Source organism: Lichenostomus cassidix, chromosome W (genome assembly GCF_008360975.1).
Source record: "Lichenostomus cassidix isolate B80296 chromosome W, HeHo_3.0, whole genome shotgun sequence".
Lineage (NCBI taxonomy): Eukaryota > Metazoa > Chordata > Aves > Passeriformes > Meliphagidae > Lichenostomus > Lichenostomus cassidix.
Window position 1 is genome coordinate 949,180 of NC_139510.1, and position 19,078 is coordinate 968,257.

Consider the following 19,078-nt stretch of genomic DNA (forward strand, 5'->3'; position numbering starts at 1 on the left):
CCCGATCACCCTGGTACGGCAGCTAATCCATCCTTGCGAATCACATCGGGGTCACCAGTTGTCAGGGTTTATTATTCCATGCGAGACGGGAATGACATAAAACCAATGTGATGCAGAAAGCCATCCCACTTTATTCTTCAGCAGTGCTTCTTTTAAAGCTTTTTACCTTCCGTAAACGTGACGTGGAACTCTACATATGGTTTGTACATGCGCCATGCAATTATATAATTGGTTACATGCTATTAACATGAGCTAAGCATGCATTATATGATTGGTATATACTAAAACCGCAGTTTCTTACTTTTGGGCAATATATCCTGTTTTCTTTGGCCAGCAAGTAATTTCCTACTTTTGGGCAATATATCCGGTTTTCTCTGGCCAGCTGTTTGCTTTCTTGCAACATCAGCAAAATACTTCCTCTATCTTCAAAGACTTTCATAGGTCTGTTAAGACAGACCAGCTGTTAAGACAGACCAGGCCCCTAACACTAGATGAAAAGTAACTCTCAAAACAAATTTTCTGCTGTGTATGTTCTGTGCTCAGATAGCCAGTTTATTAATTTGGGTTGCTGCTCAATTGCATGGACATTTCAGCCTCCCTGGAATGGCACTAAAAATAAGGTGTTTGGGACCAGCAGGAAGTGGATAAGAACCATTAATTCCCTTAATCAGTAGCCCAGACTTATGTTTATGTCTTCTTGTTTCATAATACTAATGAATTTTCCCTGTGTAGGGAGGAGAAATAAAAATACCTACTTCACTTTTCTTCCCCTAAGCACTCAATCCAAACTTGTGACTGTATCAGCTAAGTTTAGTAGTTTAAGTCACAACACCTATATTTAAAACCAGGAGTTTTGTGAACTTGCATGCTTTTCTTTCTGTTGCAACTTTTCAGAGGCTATTCATTTTAAAGGGACTGTAACAGACAGTCAAACTTCAGACTCTGTAATTAGGAAGTGGAGATGTAAGTTGCTTGTGAACCAAATTCTCATCATTTATGAGGTGTGAAGTCTAGTTGTATGTCACTTATATTAAAATTAAACTGTCCATTTTTAGTGGTCACGGAGCAAGTCTGTGATAGAGCTGAGCTGGATTTATGCTTCTGAGTCTGCTTTCTGTTTACAAACCCATGCTATTTTCTTGCTTTGTTTAAATCTGATGCTGCTTTTAGTTTGTGCCTATGACTAAAGGCTCCTTTTTCTTTACTGTTGTGATCTTGTCCTTGAACCAGTTTGGTAAAAAATTAGTTGTCTCTCCTTTCCTCCTCCTTGATTTAGCAATTAAAGGTTTGTTATACTGTAGTTGAATACTGAAATACTATACTGTAAAACTGTATTAAACATTCTGTGTTTTGTATACTGTGGAAAAGTATATTTAGTTCTTTAATCAAGGAGAGTACATAAAACAGTGAGAAGTATTAGCTACAATGCGCTTTTTTTAAAGTCTGAATTGTCCTGTTTTGGGGAAAGCAGCAAATTAATATATGCATGGAGAATGAGATTAATGCTTAAGTGGCGGTACCTGAAAGTTAGATTGTGATGTTCAGTTTCAGATATACATGGCATTTGTTTGAAATCTTAGGGAAGCTTATGTTTAAAAACAAACAAAAAACCACCAAGAAACAAACCCGGAAACTACCCTTTAAAACTGATTTTTTTAAGAGCTAGGCTGAAGTAGTTTTGCCTGTTTTAAGTAATGTTACAGCTGTATTGAATACTTAAAAGCAGAGAACTTGTTCAACTTTTAAAAACATTTATCATTTGCCTTGAATCACTTATTCCATTTTGATAGCCTCCTTCATATAGAAAATATAGCATGAGATGTCATTCTAAATGCAAGTCTAAAAATGCTCTATCTTCTATGTGAAAGGAAGTATTCTGTGCGTTTTTCCACGTTTGACACCATAGTGTTTTGAATAACCATGTTCCATATTCATATCAATTTTTTGTTTTTGTTTTCAATTTATTATGCACAGCACTTGTTCTGAAATTTGGGGACTGAGTACACCAAACACGATAGATCAGTGGGATACAACAGGCCTTTACAGCTTCTCTGAACAAAACAGGTGAATATTCTGCCCTCTTGCATCATAGAAATTTTGTGGGAGGGATTGGCTTTGGAGGGTCTGTAATGGGATGCTTTAGCTGTAAAATAGACTAAAATGCTTCCTAGACCTCTCATGGTACAGCATTTTAAAACATTTGCTTGCCAGTGTAGAAGTCCAAGTGTTATCAGCTGATGTTTTGACCAATGAAACTCTAATTCTGCAATATTGATTTTTCATGCCAGTGCTATTGAAAGAATGGGAAGACATGTTAAATGCAGGCTCTAATATGATTTGGTATTTATATTAACAAAGTTGGGAAGCTTAATTCTTTAGGCCTAATCTTACAAAATATTTAAACTGCTTTGTATGCCACAAGCTTTCAGTTAAATCTTGCTAATTGGCTCAGATATGAGCTACTAAAGAATTGTTTGTAAATTCTTCAGTAGTTAATGGCAAGAAAATTCTAAACAGTCTTTATTTTTCATGTCACATTACTTGATTTGTGTATTGAGGTTTGTCTCCCATCCCATGACAATCATAAACATCTGCATTTGTGTAAGCATATGCAGTCTGTCTTAAAACTAGCAAAACAATTTCAGCTGGTAGTAAGGCAGACGAAATTAAGAAGACAAACTGTACAGTCCTTAAAAGATCTGCATTCATGCTTTTTGTATTTACAGTTATACTGCCATGTGGATCACTTGGGCAGCTGACTGCTTACAGGCTTATTTGTAGTCCTGTGGGAATTCTTAAACTTAAAGCCATAAAGCATCTATGCCACAGCAAAGCTTTGAGGTTTAGTAGCAGAAGGGACCATTAAGTGTGTGATTTTATTAATTTTTTTAACAACTCTCTTCTGCATTTAAAAAAAATATATGAAGCAATCATCCTAAATGCTTGTTTGGAGGTAAAGTAGCCTTTAATGAATTCTAAATTCACTGGCAATGATTTGAGCAACTCAAATATAAGTTAGGAGACTACTGATATGATAATTTTTATCACATTTGAAGCCTTTCAACAAGAGTATAAATGTCACTAGCAGTATCAATCCACTGAATTCTGAAAATGAATAAAGTACCCATCCCATGTGTGTATACTGTTGCTTGAGTGACTAAGAGCATGCAGTCTGTAAAAACTTTTTAACATCTTTCCCCTCCAGATCTCTCGATGGTCGTCTACAAGTATCTCATCGTAAAGGATTGCCGCATGTTATTTACTGTCGTTTGTGGCGCTGGCCAGATCTTCACAGTCACCATGAACTTAAAGCAATTGAAAACTGTGAATATGCTTTTAATCTTAAAAAGGATGAAGTATGTGTAAACCCTTACCACTACCAGAGAGTGGAGACACCAGGTAGGAAGACTACTTCTGACATTGTATAGCATCTGTATGTACTTGATCAGCATAAGTGAAAAAGAGAAAGATGATGCTTTCTCTTGCCAAAAGTACAAGATTCTGAGAGATACATCTTTTGAGAAAACCACCCTGATAGTTTTTAATAGTAAATTTACTGAAAAATCTTTATGAATGTGGAGATACCTTTACCCCTGATAAACATTTCCAGGACTGCTAGCAGTTTTCAGATGGCTAAATACAACTCAGACTGAGAAGAACAGAGATGATTCACCTTTGCTAATGTGGAATAGTCTTACTCAAGAGGCACTTCAGGAATCTTTTTATACCACTAGCAGTACAACCATAATACTAGCAGTACTGAGATTCAGAAAATTTCAAAACATCTGAAGAAAGTGTTAGATGGTTTAGATATATATTTTTTCCTTTTAGCTCGTAGAAGTGTGTATTTTGAGGGTCTTATTAATGCTTTGAACTTTGCTTTTCCAGTCTTACCTCCTGTACTAGTTCCACGGCACACTGAGATTCTAACAGAACTGCCACCTCTTGATGACTATACCCATTCCATTCCTGAAAACACTAACTTTCCAGCTGGAATTGAACCACAGAGCAATTACATACCAGGTATTTTCTTAACTTTCACTGTAAACAGTACGTTTAACATTGTGCCACAGAAACAAATATGGTAATTTTATGCTCCTAAGTGATCAAATTAATTGCAAGATGTGCCAATAAGTTAGATCGAATTGATTTTGTCTATTAATTCCAATGGAAATTCCTGAACATTGCTGTTTGCAGAACACCATTGTCCTAGGTTGCAATATAGATGTAGTTAAGTATTCTATTACCACCAGCTGTGGGCCGTTAGCTGCTATCACCTGCTAATGATCCACTCCGGATGACAGATAATGGGCCATCAGGGACCCACCGCATGACTCATGGACTTATCCCATTGTGGGATGCTCTGCCCAGGAGGGAGGAGCCAGGTGTTCCCACCTGGATATAACCTGGCCTTGGAACTGCCTGAGCTAGCCCTGTCTACTGGGTTCCCAGAGGACAAAAGCTGCCACTGGACCTTCAGCTGGAGACCAGACCTTCACAAGATCACCGCTTCAACTGAACTACTTGAGTTGGACTGCTACCACCACCCTAACCGGGTGTCAGGTTGTATCTGACTTTGTCAGTGCTTTTCCTTGTATAATTTCACTTATTTTTAATTTCAATCTTGACTTGTGATCTCCCACTGGTTTGTTTTCAAACCAACACATATTTTGGCGCCCAATGTGGGGCTCGATCTGAGGGAAAGTCGGAAATATAATTGTTATTACAGAAATCTTATCACTACGATGCTCAGCCTGTCTATGTGGGTACTGTATCTTACCCTCTATATTTTCCCTCAAGTGGGAAACTATCTGCCCATCGTATTGCTCCTGTTGTGACCAGGGAATGGCATGAGAATTGCTCTATTGGTTTATTATGCCTATTGCATGGTAACCTGTGAGGCAATGAATGCCATTCGTTACATATACTCGACTTTGTCTGCCTGGCCTAACCTGAGCTGCTCCGTCTGGGACCTCCTCAGCAATCGCACCCACCTTCTGGGGCTAGGAGGAGAGAGCGGTTTCTTCCAGCATTTCAGGCCAGGCACAGCCGTCTTTGACAATATTGAGTTCTCTCTGGATGCTAAGGATGGCATAATCTTCCTGTCTGTGACCAGCACTGTGTACATCATGCTGAGAAACAGAACAATACTTGGTGTTGTACAGCGTCTTCTTGAAGAGGAGGAGAAAAGAAACAAGTCAGCAGGCACCACGTCCACGTAAACTGCCACCAAGAGGAAAGGAACCAAATGAGCAATGTCTCAACACAGACCATTGCCGAATCCGAACAGCCAAAGCCAGTAGCGGTTGCCCCCATCCAGAAAAAGAAATCAAAGAACAAATCAGTCCGCATAGCGACTGATGAGGATGCGGCAGGACCATCTCACCAAGCAGAAGAGACAGAGCTGGAGATCATCACTCGCTCTCTATCCCTGGGGGAGCTGCGTGACCTACGGAGGGAATTCACCCGGTAGGCAAACGAGTCCATCTTGACCTGGCTGCTCCGCATCTGGGACGCCGCAGCTAACGACACCATTCTGGACAGAAGTGAGGCCAGGCAACTCAGATCCCTGTCTCAGGAGGTGGTCATTGACCAGGGGATTGGGAGAACCCAGGAAACTCTCAGCCTCTGGTGGCGATTGCTGACAAGTGTACGGGACAGATACCTGTGTAAAGAAGACCTCCAGATGCACCAAAGGAAACGGAGCACGATAGAACAAGGTATCCGATGCCTGAGGGAATTGGCCGTGCTAGAGATCATTTTCTCAGAAAACGAGAGATTCCCTAACAGCCCAGATAATGTCCAGTGCACTTCACAAATGTGGCTAAGATTTGCGCGGCTCGGACCAGAGATATACTCTCGTTACCTGGCAACACTGCAGTGGAGGGAAGGAGAAGACAAGGTGGGTGTGTTAGCCAACAAACTGAGAATTTATGAAGACACCGTCAGTGCCCCACTACGCACCCATGTCTCATCGGTGGAAACAAACCTGGCCGAGCAAGTCTGGAGCTTGATTGAAGAGGGCCTCCAGAAACTAAGGAAAGAGTTCAAAGAAGGAATTTACCATGCCTCACCAAAACCAACTAGAGTCTCTGCCATCAGGAGCAGACGTCCCCCAGCCAGGGAAAGAAGACAAACTCCGTGACGTGACCTCTGTTTTTTCCTACAGCAGCATGGGGAAGACATGAGAAAGTGGGATAGGAAACCCACCTCCTCCTTAGCAGCCTGGGTACATGAACTGAAAAGAAAAACATCCACTTCAGAAGGCTCATCTAGGTTCAACACTGCCCCAGTCTCTTGTGGACAGAACCCCAGACAGCATGGGAATGACAATATGACTGATCCTCTTGAAGGGACCTCGGGAACACATTTACAGGAGGAGAGCATCATGCACCAAAACCAGGATTAGAGGAGCTCTGCCTCTAGCCAGGTAGAGGAAAGGGAAAACCGGATCTATTGGACTGTGTGGATCCGATGGCCTGGCATGTCTGACCCACAAAGATATACGGCTTTGGTTGATACTGGTGCTCAGTGCACTCTGATGCCATCCAGGTATGTGGGGACTGAATCCATGTCTATTTCTGAGGTGACAGGAGGATCCCAGCAGCTGACTGTACTGGAAGCTGAAGTGAGTTTAACTGGGAACGAGTGGCAGAAACACCCCATTGTGACTGGTCCAGACGCCCCATGCATCCTTGGCATAGACTATCTCAGGAGTGGATATTTCAAAGACCCAAAGGGACATCGCTGGGCTTTTGAGATAGCAGCCATAGAGACAGAAGACATAAGACAACTGAATACCCTGCCTGGTCTCTCAGATGACCCATCTGCTGTAGGACTACTGAGAATTGAAGAACAGCGGGTACCAATCGCTATAGCAACAGTGCACCGCCGGCAATACCGCACAGACAGACTTTGTGGCCCCCATCAATAAGATGATTCAGGAACTGGAGAGCCAAGGGGTGGTCAGCAAGGCTCACTCACCCTTTAACAGCCCTATATGGCCGGTGCATAAGTCCAGTGAAGAATGGAGACTGACAGTAGATTACCGTGGCATGAATGAAGTCACACCACCTTTGAGTGCTGCTGTACCGGACATGTTGGAACTTCAATACGAGCTGGAATCCAAGGCAGCAAAGTGGTATGCGACCATCGACATTGCCAATGCCTTTTTCTCCATTCCTCTGGCAGCAGAGTGTAGGCCTCAGTTTGCTTTCACCTGGAGGGGCGTGCAGTACACGTGGAACTGACTGCCCCAGGGGTGGAAGCACAGTCTCACCATCTGCCATGGACTGATCCAGGCTGCACTGGAAAAGGGTGAGGCTCCAGAACATTTGCAGTATATTGATGACATCATTGTGTGGGGGGACACAGCAACGGAAGTATTTGGGAAAGGAGAGAAAATCATCCAAATTCTCCTGGAAGCTGGTTTCACCATCAAGAAGGGCAAAGTCAAAGGACCTGCCCGAGAGATCCAGTTCCTGGGAGTAAAGTGGCAAGACGGACGGCGTCAGATTCCTTCTGAGGTCATCAATATGATCACCGCGATGTCTCCACCAACCAGCAAAAAGGAGACGCAAGCTTTCCTAGGCGCCATAGGCTTTTGGAGAATGCACATCCCTGAGTACAGCCAGATCGTGAGTCCTCTCTACCTCATAACCTGCAAGAAGAACGATTTCCACTGGGGCCCTGAACAACAGCAAGCCTTCACCCAGATCAAACAGGAGATTGCTCATGCAGTAGCTCTTGGCCCAGTCAGGACAGGACCAGAGGTAAAGAATGTGCTTTACTCTGCAGCTGGGAGCCATGGTCTGTCCTGGAGCCTTTGGCAGAAGGTGCCCGGTGAGACCCGAGGCCGACCACTGGGATTCTAGAGTCGAAGTTACAGAGGGTCTGAAGTCAACTACACTCCCACCAAGAAAGAAATCTTGGAAGCTTACGAAGGAGTCCAAGCTGCCTCAGAGGTGATCGGCACAGAAGCACAAATTCTCCTTGCACCCCAACTGCCAGTGCTGGGGTGGATGTTCAAGGGAAGGGTTCCCTCTACCCACCATGCCACTGATGCCACGTGGAGCAAATGGATTGCCCTCATCACGCAGCGCGCCCGTATTGGAAACCCGAATCGCCCTGGGATTCTGGAAATTATTACAAACTGGCCTGAAGGTGAGGCTTTTGAATTATCTTCAGAAGAAGCAGAGGAGCAAGTAACACGTGCCGAGGAAGCACCCCCGTATAACGAGCTGCCGGAGAGTGAAAGACGCTATGCCCTCTTCACCGATGGTTCCTGCTGAATTGTAGGCGCAGATCGGAAATGGAAAGCTGCAGTATGGAGCCCCACACGACAAGCTGTACAGGCTACTGAGGGACAAGGTGGATCAAGTCAGGTCGCAGAGCTTAAAGCCGTCCAGCTGGCTTTGGATATTGCCAAACAAGAGAAATGGCCAAGGCTCTATCTCTACACCGACTCCTGGATGGTAGCCAATGCACTGTGGGGATGGTTAGATCGCTGGAGAAAGGCCAACTGGCAGTGCAGAGGAAAACCCATCTGGGCTGCTGAGATTTGGCAGGACATTGCCGCCCGGGCAGAAAAGCTGACCGTGAAAGTTCGACACGTGGATGCACATGTACCTAAGAGTCGGGCTAATGAAGCACATTGTAACAACGAGCAAGTGGACCGAGCTGCCAAAGTGAAAGTGTCACAGGTGGATTTGGACTGGCACCACAAAGGAGAGTTATTTCTAGCTCGTTGGGCCCATGATGCCTCTGGTCATGTAGGGAGGGATGCAATGTATAGATGGGCTCGTGACCGAGGGGTGGACTTGACCATGGACAACATCTCACAGGTCATCCACAGCTGTGAAACCTGTGGTGCAATCAAACAGGCCAAGCGGGTGAAGCCTCTGTGGTATGGGGGACGATGGTCAAAGTACAGGTATGGGGAAGTATGGCAAGTTGACTACATCACACTTCCCCAAACCCGCCGAGGAAAGTGCTACATGTTGACCATGGTGGAAGCAACCACAGGATGGTTAGAGACCTACCCTGTGCCTCATGCTACTGCCCGGAACACCATCTTGGGTCTGGAAAAGCAAGTCCTGTGGAGACATGGTACCCCTGAGAGAATCGAGTCTGATAATGGAACCCATTTCAAGAATGGCCTCATAAGCACCTGGGCTAGAGAACACGGAATTGAATGGATATGCCATATCCCCTATCATGCACCAGCTGCCGGGAAAGTTGAACGGTGCAATGGACTACTTAAGACAACTTTGAAGGCACTTGGCGGGGGAACCTTCAAAAATTGGGAACTGAACTTAGCAAAGGCCACCTGGATGGTTAACACAAGAGGTTCTATCAATTGAGCCGGTCCTGCCCAGTCCAAACCTTTGCACACAGTGGATGGAGATAAAGTCCCTGTGGTACACATAAGAGGTTTTTTAGGAAAGACTGTTTGGATTAGTCCCACCTCAGGCAAAGGCAAGCCCATCTGTGGTGTTGTTTTTGCCCAAGGACCTGGTTATACTTGGTGGGTGATGCAGGCAGATGGGGAAACCCATTGTGTACCACAAGGAGACCTTATCTTAAGTGAGAACTGTGTAGATGGTAATAGAATAAGGGGTGGATAATGTCCTAGGTTGCAATATAGATGTATTTAAATATTCTATTACCACCAGCTATGGGCCGTTAGCTGCTATGTTATGAAAAAGCTGAAAATTCAGATCTGGACTCTTGAAAAATAAAATTACTTGAAACTCAAATATGTTGTCGGGGTTTGACCTTGACTAAATGCCAGCACTCTGGCTCTCTCTCCTGCTGCAGACGTGTAGGAGAGGGGAAAGAAAAAAAAACTGTAAAAACACACACCAATTTCATGAGTTAAGTGAGATAGGACACTGGTAGGAGGACACACGGAAGAAAGGGCAGACAGGCTCCAAACTTAAAGTTCCAAAGTGATTTAATTGCCTAACAGAGTTGGAGGATAAATGCAAGGCAAAAATAAACTTTTCTTACACTATTTTGTTCACTCACCCCCTCCCTCTTACAAACCCATTTTTTATTCACCCCCTTTCCTCTTTTTAACCAACAATCTCGGGTAGGGGGGCAGAGTGTGGGGTATTTTCTCAGTCCACAGAGCAGGTCCATAAATCTATTCATCACCACAATTCTTCTACTACAAATACTCTTTATCTCTACTTATCTCTTTCTCCAGACAGTTTCTCTGCTCTCCCCCCCCCTCTTAAGAAGCAGTCTCTCCGCTCACCCCCCTTCCCTCTTTCCAAACCAACAACACGGGAAGGGTGCAGGGAAAGGGGTTTGTTCTCTGGTCAGTCCATCAGGGAGAGGGGTCCTTTACTTAGCCACGGGGTCCCTCCCATGAGAGACAGTCCTCTGGGAACTTCTTTGGCATGGGTCCAATCTCACGAGCAACATCCCGCCTGAATTCTGCTGCAACATGAGTCCTTTTGTCCATAAGGTGCTGTGCAGACTCTCCTGAGCTGAGGCCAGGCTGGTTCCATGCCAGGAGCAAGGCCTTTCTCTCCTTTGCAAGGCCTTTGCAGTTTTAACTCTTTAGATGAGACTCCAACTGGTTCACAGCTTTCTCCAGGCATCCACCTGCTCCTCTGGTGTGGGCTGTGGGTGGGTTTCTGCACCCCTGTGGACTCCATGGGCTGCAGGGGGACCTCCTGCTCCCCCCATGGTCTTCACCATGGCTAGCAGAGGGTTTTCAGCTCCAGTGCCTGGAACACCTCCTCCCCCACCTTCTTCACTGACTTTGGTGTCTCCATGTTGTTTTCCCTTCACATATTTTTACTTCCACCTCTTCCTCCTCTACAAAGAAGTGCATGACTACCTTGTTTTGAATTTTTCTTAAATATGTTTTCACAGAGGCGTAACTAGCACCTCTAATTGGCCCAAACTTGGCCGGCAGCATGTCCATCACCTTCAGAGCTATCAGAGATTGGCTCTGCTGGACTTGATGTAAAAACTTCCAGAACTTTCATTCAGGACACACAGGAGCCATCTTTGTGCCACTCCCCACCCCTCAGACACTTCCTCAGGCCAACTACAACAGCTTCTGAGGGGTTTAAATTTCTCTTAGATGTTGCAAAATGTAATAGGGCTTGTGTCAAGTACAAGCAAGACTTGTGTTAGCTGAACAAGCTGAACATAGGGTGCAGTACAGCCCTGGAAAGGTGCCATGAGAAAAATACCGAAAGCCACAGCTGTGCCTCTTTGCTGTAAGAGAATTTCATGAGAAATTAAGGAGTCACTAAAGAGAATCTCTGAATGTGTGAGAATGTAGATTGTAAGCTATGTGATATAAATAGAAACCCTGTAATAGTATACATGCCACTGATATGGTAAAATAAAGGGAGCTTGCTTATATCTCACATTAAGACTGCCGTTCACACTCTCTCTTCGCGATTTCTAATGACACTTAGATGTTAAAAATACCTTGCTGATGTTTTGGGCCAATCAAAACCACCACATATGTGCAATTTAGAAATTGTATCTATATGTCTTAAACAGGACATTGCTTGTGTTTTCTTTAAATGGATCCAAGAATTGAAATGGCATTGAAAATGCAATAAATTTGTTCTCATCTGTTTAATCTGGGCCATGTTTGTTGCCACCTAGGGGCAGCAGATCTGTAAAGAGCAATTTAAGGGGATAGAAATTGGTGCTGCTTTCCTGATTGACGTATGCTTTTTTTGACTCAGTCTGAGGGCTTTTGATAGCATTTGCTAACAACTTACTAGAAAGCTACCATTTGCAAATCCAGTGCTATGGAAATGAGCTAAAGCAGATAGGTAGTTATTTGCAGGAAGTATGTTCAAGGTGATTGTGGGTATTCACATGATTTTCAGATGTTCACGCAGATAACCACGCCTTGCCTCCTTATCTTTGTCACTGACACCCTCCTGTTGTATTCATGGCATCCTACTTTATTTGACCTTGCTGACTTAATCTTGAACACTTAGCTAGGTTCTGATAAATCTTGTGTGTCTTGACAGCCTGTTTCAGAGAACCATTTTCTTTAGTGGTAGGCCAGACTAACAACTGTGGTAGCTTTGCACCACAATACTGTCTCAGTACATGATCTACAGAGAGGTTGGTTTCACTTACAGTTGGGAAGATGGCAATTGTGACGGTGCAGGATGGCTGTTGGGGCTGTATGTTCCATTAATACTACTAGGTGAAGGAAATCTCTATTCAGAAAGAGATTAGTTATGGAAAATAATCTGTGCCAAAGACTCTAGATTAGCAACTGGAAACAGGAGGCGTGGGTCGGATTGGAAATGGTTATTGACCTTTTACCATGGCTGTGGGCTTAACTATAATGAATGGTTTGGAGAAGGGTGGAGTCCACTTTACCACAATGAATTCAATAAAAATGTTCAAAATTAGTATGATTTTCATCATAATTCTTGATAGTGAAGATTTCCCTTAATCGTCCTTTTTAATTCTTATTTGAATTTTGTCACATCTATATTTAGCTTACTAGTTTTACAGAGTGAACCAAAGATATAATTATTTTGGTTAATTTTTATTTAATCAACTGACTTAATCTAGTTTCCTCTTGCTGACTTCCTTCTGACCTTACTATATTGCTGCAAATCTCAGACATGATATTTGATATAATTTGATTTTAATTCTTAAGCGAAAAGCTTTAAATTTCTGCTGTTTGATAATAATGTAATTAAATGTATTTAATCCCTCAGATGTCTCAGAGAAAATTCTAAGGCAGTTGTAGACATAGTTAGCTTCAAACATTTTCACGAAAGCAATCCAGGTTTTGCCTTTAATATATAGAATCATAAAATATCCTGAGTTGAAAGGAACCCACAAGGATCATCAAAGTCCAGCTCCATATAGGAACATTTGTCTAGTTCAAAGAAAATTATTTCCTGAAAGGCAGTTGGTTAACTTATATGGATTACAAAGTACCTTTTGAATGGAGAAAAAGAACATGCATACTTGAAGCACGGAATTGACTCCACAACTCAGATAGTTATGAAGTAGGTATGTGTTTATTCCAGCTGGGGTGCATGGGGGGTAGCCCCTCCAAAGACATGCACGCCCTCAGCGGCACTTCACTAAGTTTATATTAGGTTACAGATTACATATGCATAAAGTTAGACAAAGCCCCTATACATATTCAATACCTATCCCCGCTTCGTATTATAATGAGTTCAAAGTTCATTTAAATATGCTCACGCAAGCGCAGTATCTTCAGATTAATTGTGGGCGAGGGTCCCGATGATTAATTATGACAGGTGCGCATGCTCCCTTGGTCCTTGGTCCTAGTCCAAGCCTGAGAACCAACTCGTACTGGTCCTGGGGTCCAAGGGCAGGATGCTCGGTTACACTTGGTGGTTTCTCTCAATTACTTGGCTCTCCTCTCTTCTTCCTCCCTGGTACCAAGTAGGCACAAATTCATTAAGAAAATAATAAATGGATCGCAGCTGGCATATCTTAGTAAATCATTATACAATCTCTGGCTCTCTAAATCAGTTTAAAAATATTATTATTACTATTATCTAGCTTCTAGCTCTTTTACATTAGTAATTTCTATTTTACCCTAAATCATACTCTTCTGGGTTTTGAAAATATTTCTGTTGAATTAGATAAAGTTTCTAGTATCAGAATGCTTCAAACTTGTTACTGAGTTTGCTTTGGTTGGAGAAGCTCCATCTTTAAAGAAAGCTAGTTAAAAGAATAGGTGATTGTTTTAATAGAGCTTGGAAGTAATAATGATAATGGAGCTTGTGCAGTGTAACTAGTTAAATAATATAGTTATTGAGTGAAATAAACTTTTAGGTAATGAAGAAAAATGGATTTGGGGATAGAACGGAAAAGTAACCTTTAAATCAATAAGGTATTGGAGGGGATCTGATCTGATGGTTATAGTACATAAAAACAGCTCACATGATTGTTGGAGGTTAGGATTTTTTTCCTTTTGTTTTCTTTCTCTTAGGGAATTTTGTCCCATCTGTTGCTAAGAGACCCTAACTACCAGTACTTAAGAGAGACAAAAGATGTAGCCAGGATGGGGGGCAGGAGAGGAAGAGCAGAGCACACAGCACCTTGCTGCTCCTAGCTCTCTTGTGCTCTGGGTATCGGAGGGGATAGTCGAGCTCCTGTTTGCTGTGAGAGGGTTCTCTGTGACTGCCAGAGCCCAGCTCTGCACTTCTTCCTTACTGGGTGAGCTTTTGTTTGTAAGAGCAGCTGTTTGAACTGGGACCGTATTAACACCAAATTTTCACTGGGGAGGACTTTTACCATCCACTCGGATGCCTCAGGGGAAACCCAGGACCCTTTCTCCCTACAGAGGAGTTCGGCTGCCAGTCCCTAGCCCTGCCGTTTTTTTCTGCTGCTGCATCGGGTTGTTTTCTGTGATTTGCCCCAAGCGAGCCCAGAGATACTTCAGACACAAAGTCAGAGAAGTGGGTATTTGCTTTATTCGGTGCACTGGGTGTGGGGGAATTCACTCCTCCAAACACACACCTCGGTACCTCCAAAGACACAGTGTTATAGGTAAAATTCATGAATATTCATCACATTCCCCGGGATAGGAGTGGTTATACAAATAATTTCTCGGAAGTCATTAATATCATTAGCATGTGCACCACGCATGCTCCGTATGTCCCAATGGTCTTTGGAGACCCCCCAAAGTAACCTTCAGATTAAGGCCCCAAAAGTCTTCATCACAATGCACTTTTCACCTTTCTCTCTGGAGCATGTGTAGTCCTTCGTGGGATGATTCAACGATTTCTTGTGCTGGCTTCAAACAGATTCTTTTGTCCGTCTTATCTTGATAAGATTAAGGGAATCCTGTTTTTCTAGGTTTTAGAATTCACATATTCTGTCTCTCAATAGTTAACTTGAGTTACCTATTGATTACCCCTTTCTCATCTGCTACCCTGTAACCCCGCACCTCCGCCTTCCGGGACACTATGGCTCCTGCCAGAGCTGCGGAGTTTCTGCCACCTCTTGCTTGCTCCCCCGGGTGAGCCAGCCCTGCTGTTCCAGCTTGCTGCTCTGAGCTCCCTGCTGCACCCCATCCTGCCATCCAGCCTGCCCGCCATTACCCGCGTGAGAGAGGGAGCTGAACCCACGCCACAGCGCCCCCTGCAGCTGTGTGGGGGAATCATCGCACCTGCCCTGCCTGGCTGGGAGCCCAACAGCGCCCCTGCCGGCTGTGACTGTAATTGCACCAAAAGGAAAGTGCCTGGCAGCCCAAAGAAAGCTGTCACTGGGTTTCTGGTCTGTTTGTTGTTGCTACCGTTGTTGTTGCTTGTTTGCCTCGTTATAGATACTAGTAAAAAACTGTTATTCCTTTTCCCTTCTCTTTGCCTGAAAACCCTTGATTCCAAAGTTATAATAATTTGGAGGGAAGGGGGTTCACATTCTCTATTCTACGGGAGGTTCTCACCTTCCTTGGCAGACACCTGTCTTTCAAACCAAGACAATTATTTTTTTGTGCTAGTCACCATATGTGTTTTTTTTTTTTTTTAATTCTACTAAATGTGAAAGCTGTTGATCACATTTGCAAAACTGTTACTTATTGTAGTGAAAGTATCTTGTCTTAAATGGAAAAGACAAGGATTATATGTTAATTATATAACCTATTTGAACAGTTGACTGGCATAAAAGAGATGATACATTTTACATAGACAATTAAGGCAGGTAATGTGTTTGAAGGCCTACTGGAAGGAGAAAGGGATGGCAAAATGACATTCTAATAAAGTATTTAGGTATTGTATGGAGCTCATGAGGACTTGAGAACAAAAACCCTATATGCTAAATCTTACAAATTTCCCCAGTCATTGAACCATTAGGTGTTTTGTTGGGGTTTTTTGACAGAAACACCACCTCCAGGATATATCAGCGAAGATGGAGAAACAAATGACCAGCAGTTGAACCAAAGCATGGATACAGGTAACTACTTTCAAAACTTGGGATTACTAGCTGTGATCACTCTGCATAGCAGCATGAATTCAGCCTAAAAGATGATGGCAGTTTTCCTCTGTACAACCTGGTGTTTTCTGTTTAAAATATCACTTTCAGTCTTTAGTGAACAACTTAATATTTTGTTAGGGGAATGCTTTTAAAATGTTCTGTGCCATATTAAGTACATTACATTTGTTCTGTAACAAAAACATACAGGTCTAATTAAGTCTTCATCAGATTTTAATAGTTGATTTGTTTTAACCATCCCCAACTTTACCTTCTGGAAATTGAAGCAATATGTCTGTTGGCCTAAACAAGTTACAGACTCTGCATTTTGAGAACCTGTCTCTTACCTCTGGCACCTTATCACTTCTGCCATGTTTCAAATCAGTTCTTGTATGGAAGGCTCTATGGAAAGAGTAGTAGAAATATTAAGCACCTGTGCCTTTGTATGAAAGAGTTTTTAGATAATGTGGTTGGCTTTAGACTTGGTCAAAGAACAGTTAATGTGCTGGAGAAGAACATCCTGCTATGTGCTGGCAGACTTGAGTGTATTTAGTTAGCCAATGTTAGCAATCTTTTCCAGTTAGTTGGAATCAACTGCACCAGTTTCTGAAAGAACTGCAATATTTTCCCACTATGTGATAATGGGTACCTTAATTTAAAAAGTCTGATATCAGCAATCATTGTAGGAATGATTCTGTGCAAAGCCTCTTTGTATTTTGTCTACAAGTGCACAAATTTTGTTGGAGAGTTCATGTTTTTCTAAATTTTTTCCTTCCTCCTTCCAGGAAAGAATAATCTCAAATGAGGAAATCCATCTTGTTCTTCTAGAGATAAACCCTCTCCTTTGAGAATAGAGGCAATATCTTGCTTGTCTCGTCCACTTTTTCTTAGCTTTTTTTTCCACTGAATTTGGGAAGAAGTCACTACCTTCTCACTGGGCTGAAGCACCTCTCTTATGAAGACAGTTTGAGAGAGTTGGGGTTGTCCAGCCTGGAGAAGAGAAGGCTCCAGGGAGACCTTAGAGCACCTTCCAGTACCTAAAGGGGCTACAAGAGAGCTGGAGAGGGACTTTGGACAAGGGCATGGAGTGATAGGACAAGGGGGAATGGCTTCTAACTGTCAGAGGGCAGGGTTAGATTAGATATTGGGAAGAAATTCTTTCCTGTGAAGGTGGTGAGGCACTGGCACAGGTTGTCCAGAGAAGCTATGGCTGCCCCGTCCCTGAAAGTGTTCAAGGCCAGGTTGGATGGGGCTTTAAGTAACCTGGTCTAGTGGAAGGTGTCCCTGCCTATGGCAGGGGGTTGGAACTAGATGATCTTGAAGGTCCCTTCCAACCCAAACCATTCTATGATTCTGTGACAAGCACATAAATAAAGTTATGTTCACAGAGTGTGCATGAAATAAAAGCTCTGACAAATACAACACTAAGATGTTGAGTCTTTATGAGGAGGGGTAGGGTCCCATGAGTCTAGAAAATTAAATGCAGTCTTAATTCACAATAAGTGTGTTATATGCTGGAAAAGTGGTGTTAGGATTTCTGAGGTTTCTTATTCCAAAGAATTTCAATGTAAAACTATATCTAGATAATGGTTATTCCTACCTATCTGAAATAACAAGAGTCATTTGCTCTGAAACAATCTGTATTGCTTCAACAGGATCTCCAGCAGAGCTGTCTCCTAGTAGTCTTTCTCCAGTTAATCATAGCCTGGGTAAGCTGGAAATACTTTTAATTGTTTCTCTGTGTGATGATTCTTCTTTATGTATATATTACATTAAAACTGAAAATGTACTTAAAAAATTAAGAACTGTATTAGGAGGAGACTATTGGGTTGGCTTTCTGATGATAAACATAATAGGGCTGGGTAAATAACTTCTTAACTAGTACTCTATTTCTGTAACTGTTGAGTTCCTAGCAAAGAGAAAGAATAATATGGTTGTGTGTGCAGGACTAGCATTTATAAAATAAATAGTTTAAAGGATGTTAGCCAATCCATAGTGCTGCCCAGACTTGCTGACTCCCTTGTATATATGTTCTGCTACTCTTCTCATGTACTGTTTCACCTGTAACCGCAACACAATTATTGCTCCCACATTAGTTGCCCACCTGCTTTGATCAGGTGCCATTGCTGTGTATTTGTATAAATGCTTCAGGAAGATCAGATTCCCCTGGGTTTGTTTAAGGAATGATGACAGAAAAATGATGTTCAGAATGCTTAGTAAGTAATTAGGGTAGGTAAAAAGGGGAAGCAGCTCAGGAAAAGCTGAAGATGCACAGGGAAGATACTGAGCTCTCATAGGGGAGAGTAAAAGGAGCTTAGAACTGCTCTTAGATAAGGAAATGGTATAAGATCTAGTGTAATACAAAGAAATATTTTCATATTAATGTTTTTTCCATTCTGTGGTTCAGTGTTTGATAGTTTAATCTTTTCTTTAACATTGCCAAAATGTTTGCAAGTTATAGAAAAGCAACAAAAATGTCTCAACGTCTGGCACTCACAGCAGCATTAGCCTAATCATTTTGCCAAGCAAAATGCAAGTACTGAACTAAATGAGCTGTGGTCAGGTTTGATCACCCCTTCTTCCCCTCCTCCTTCCTTTGTGTGAAAGTCTAAATTCCATTCTGTTTACTGGAATAGGTAAAAATGACAGCAAGTAAAATATAATTTGAGGTGACTACTGCTGTTGTTTCTGGGAGAGACAAATAGCAGGGCAGATAGATTTCTTTTCAGCCTCGAATTCTGTATTAAGCTTGTTTTTTAATTTTTTTTTTTTAGACTTACAACCAGTTACTTACTCGGAGCCTGCGTTTTGGTGTTCAATAGCATATTATGAATTGAATCAGAGAGTGGGAGAAACCTTCCATGCATCCCAGCCTTCCTTGACTGTAGATGGCTTTACAGATCCATCAAATTCAGAACGGTTTTGTCTAGGTTTGCTTTCCAACGTAAACAGAAATGCTACAGTGGAAATGACAAGGCGACACATAGGTAAAGATCTCTGATCTTTAATTTCATTTTAGACATTAAATTATCTGAAATGATCCAGGTAGGATGGGCAGATCTGTGTTTTGGGTTTCTTTCACTCTTGTGCAGCCAGCCATAGAACTTCTCTCTTG

The 19,078-nt window shown here is 42.6% G+C and overlaps 1 protein-coding gene across 2 annotated transcripts in view; it reads left to right on the plus strand.

The window, feature by feature from the left end:
* Positions 1-19,078, plus strand: part of LOC146425285 (SMAD family member 2-like) — a 95,504-nt gene that overhangs the window by 67,295 nt on the left and 9,131 nt on the right. The window contains exons 3-8 of one of the 2 annotated variants that reach the window (XM_085041630.1): positions 1,975-2,064; positions 3,206-3,399; positions 3,889-4,023; positions 15,871-15,945; positions 17,619-17,672; positions 18,738-18,950. In XM_085041630.1, the coding sequence (XP_084897756.1) occupies positions 1,975-2,064; positions 3,206-3,399; positions 3,889-4,023; positions 15,871-15,945; positions 17,619-17,672; positions 18,738-18,950 (761 nt within the window). The remainder of the gene's footprint in view (positions 1-1,974; positions 2,065-3,205; positions 3,400-3,888; positions 4,024-15,870; positions 15,946-17,618; positions 17,673-18,737; positions 18,951-19,078) is intronic. The other variant, XM_085041631.1, reaches the window with a different exon arrangement.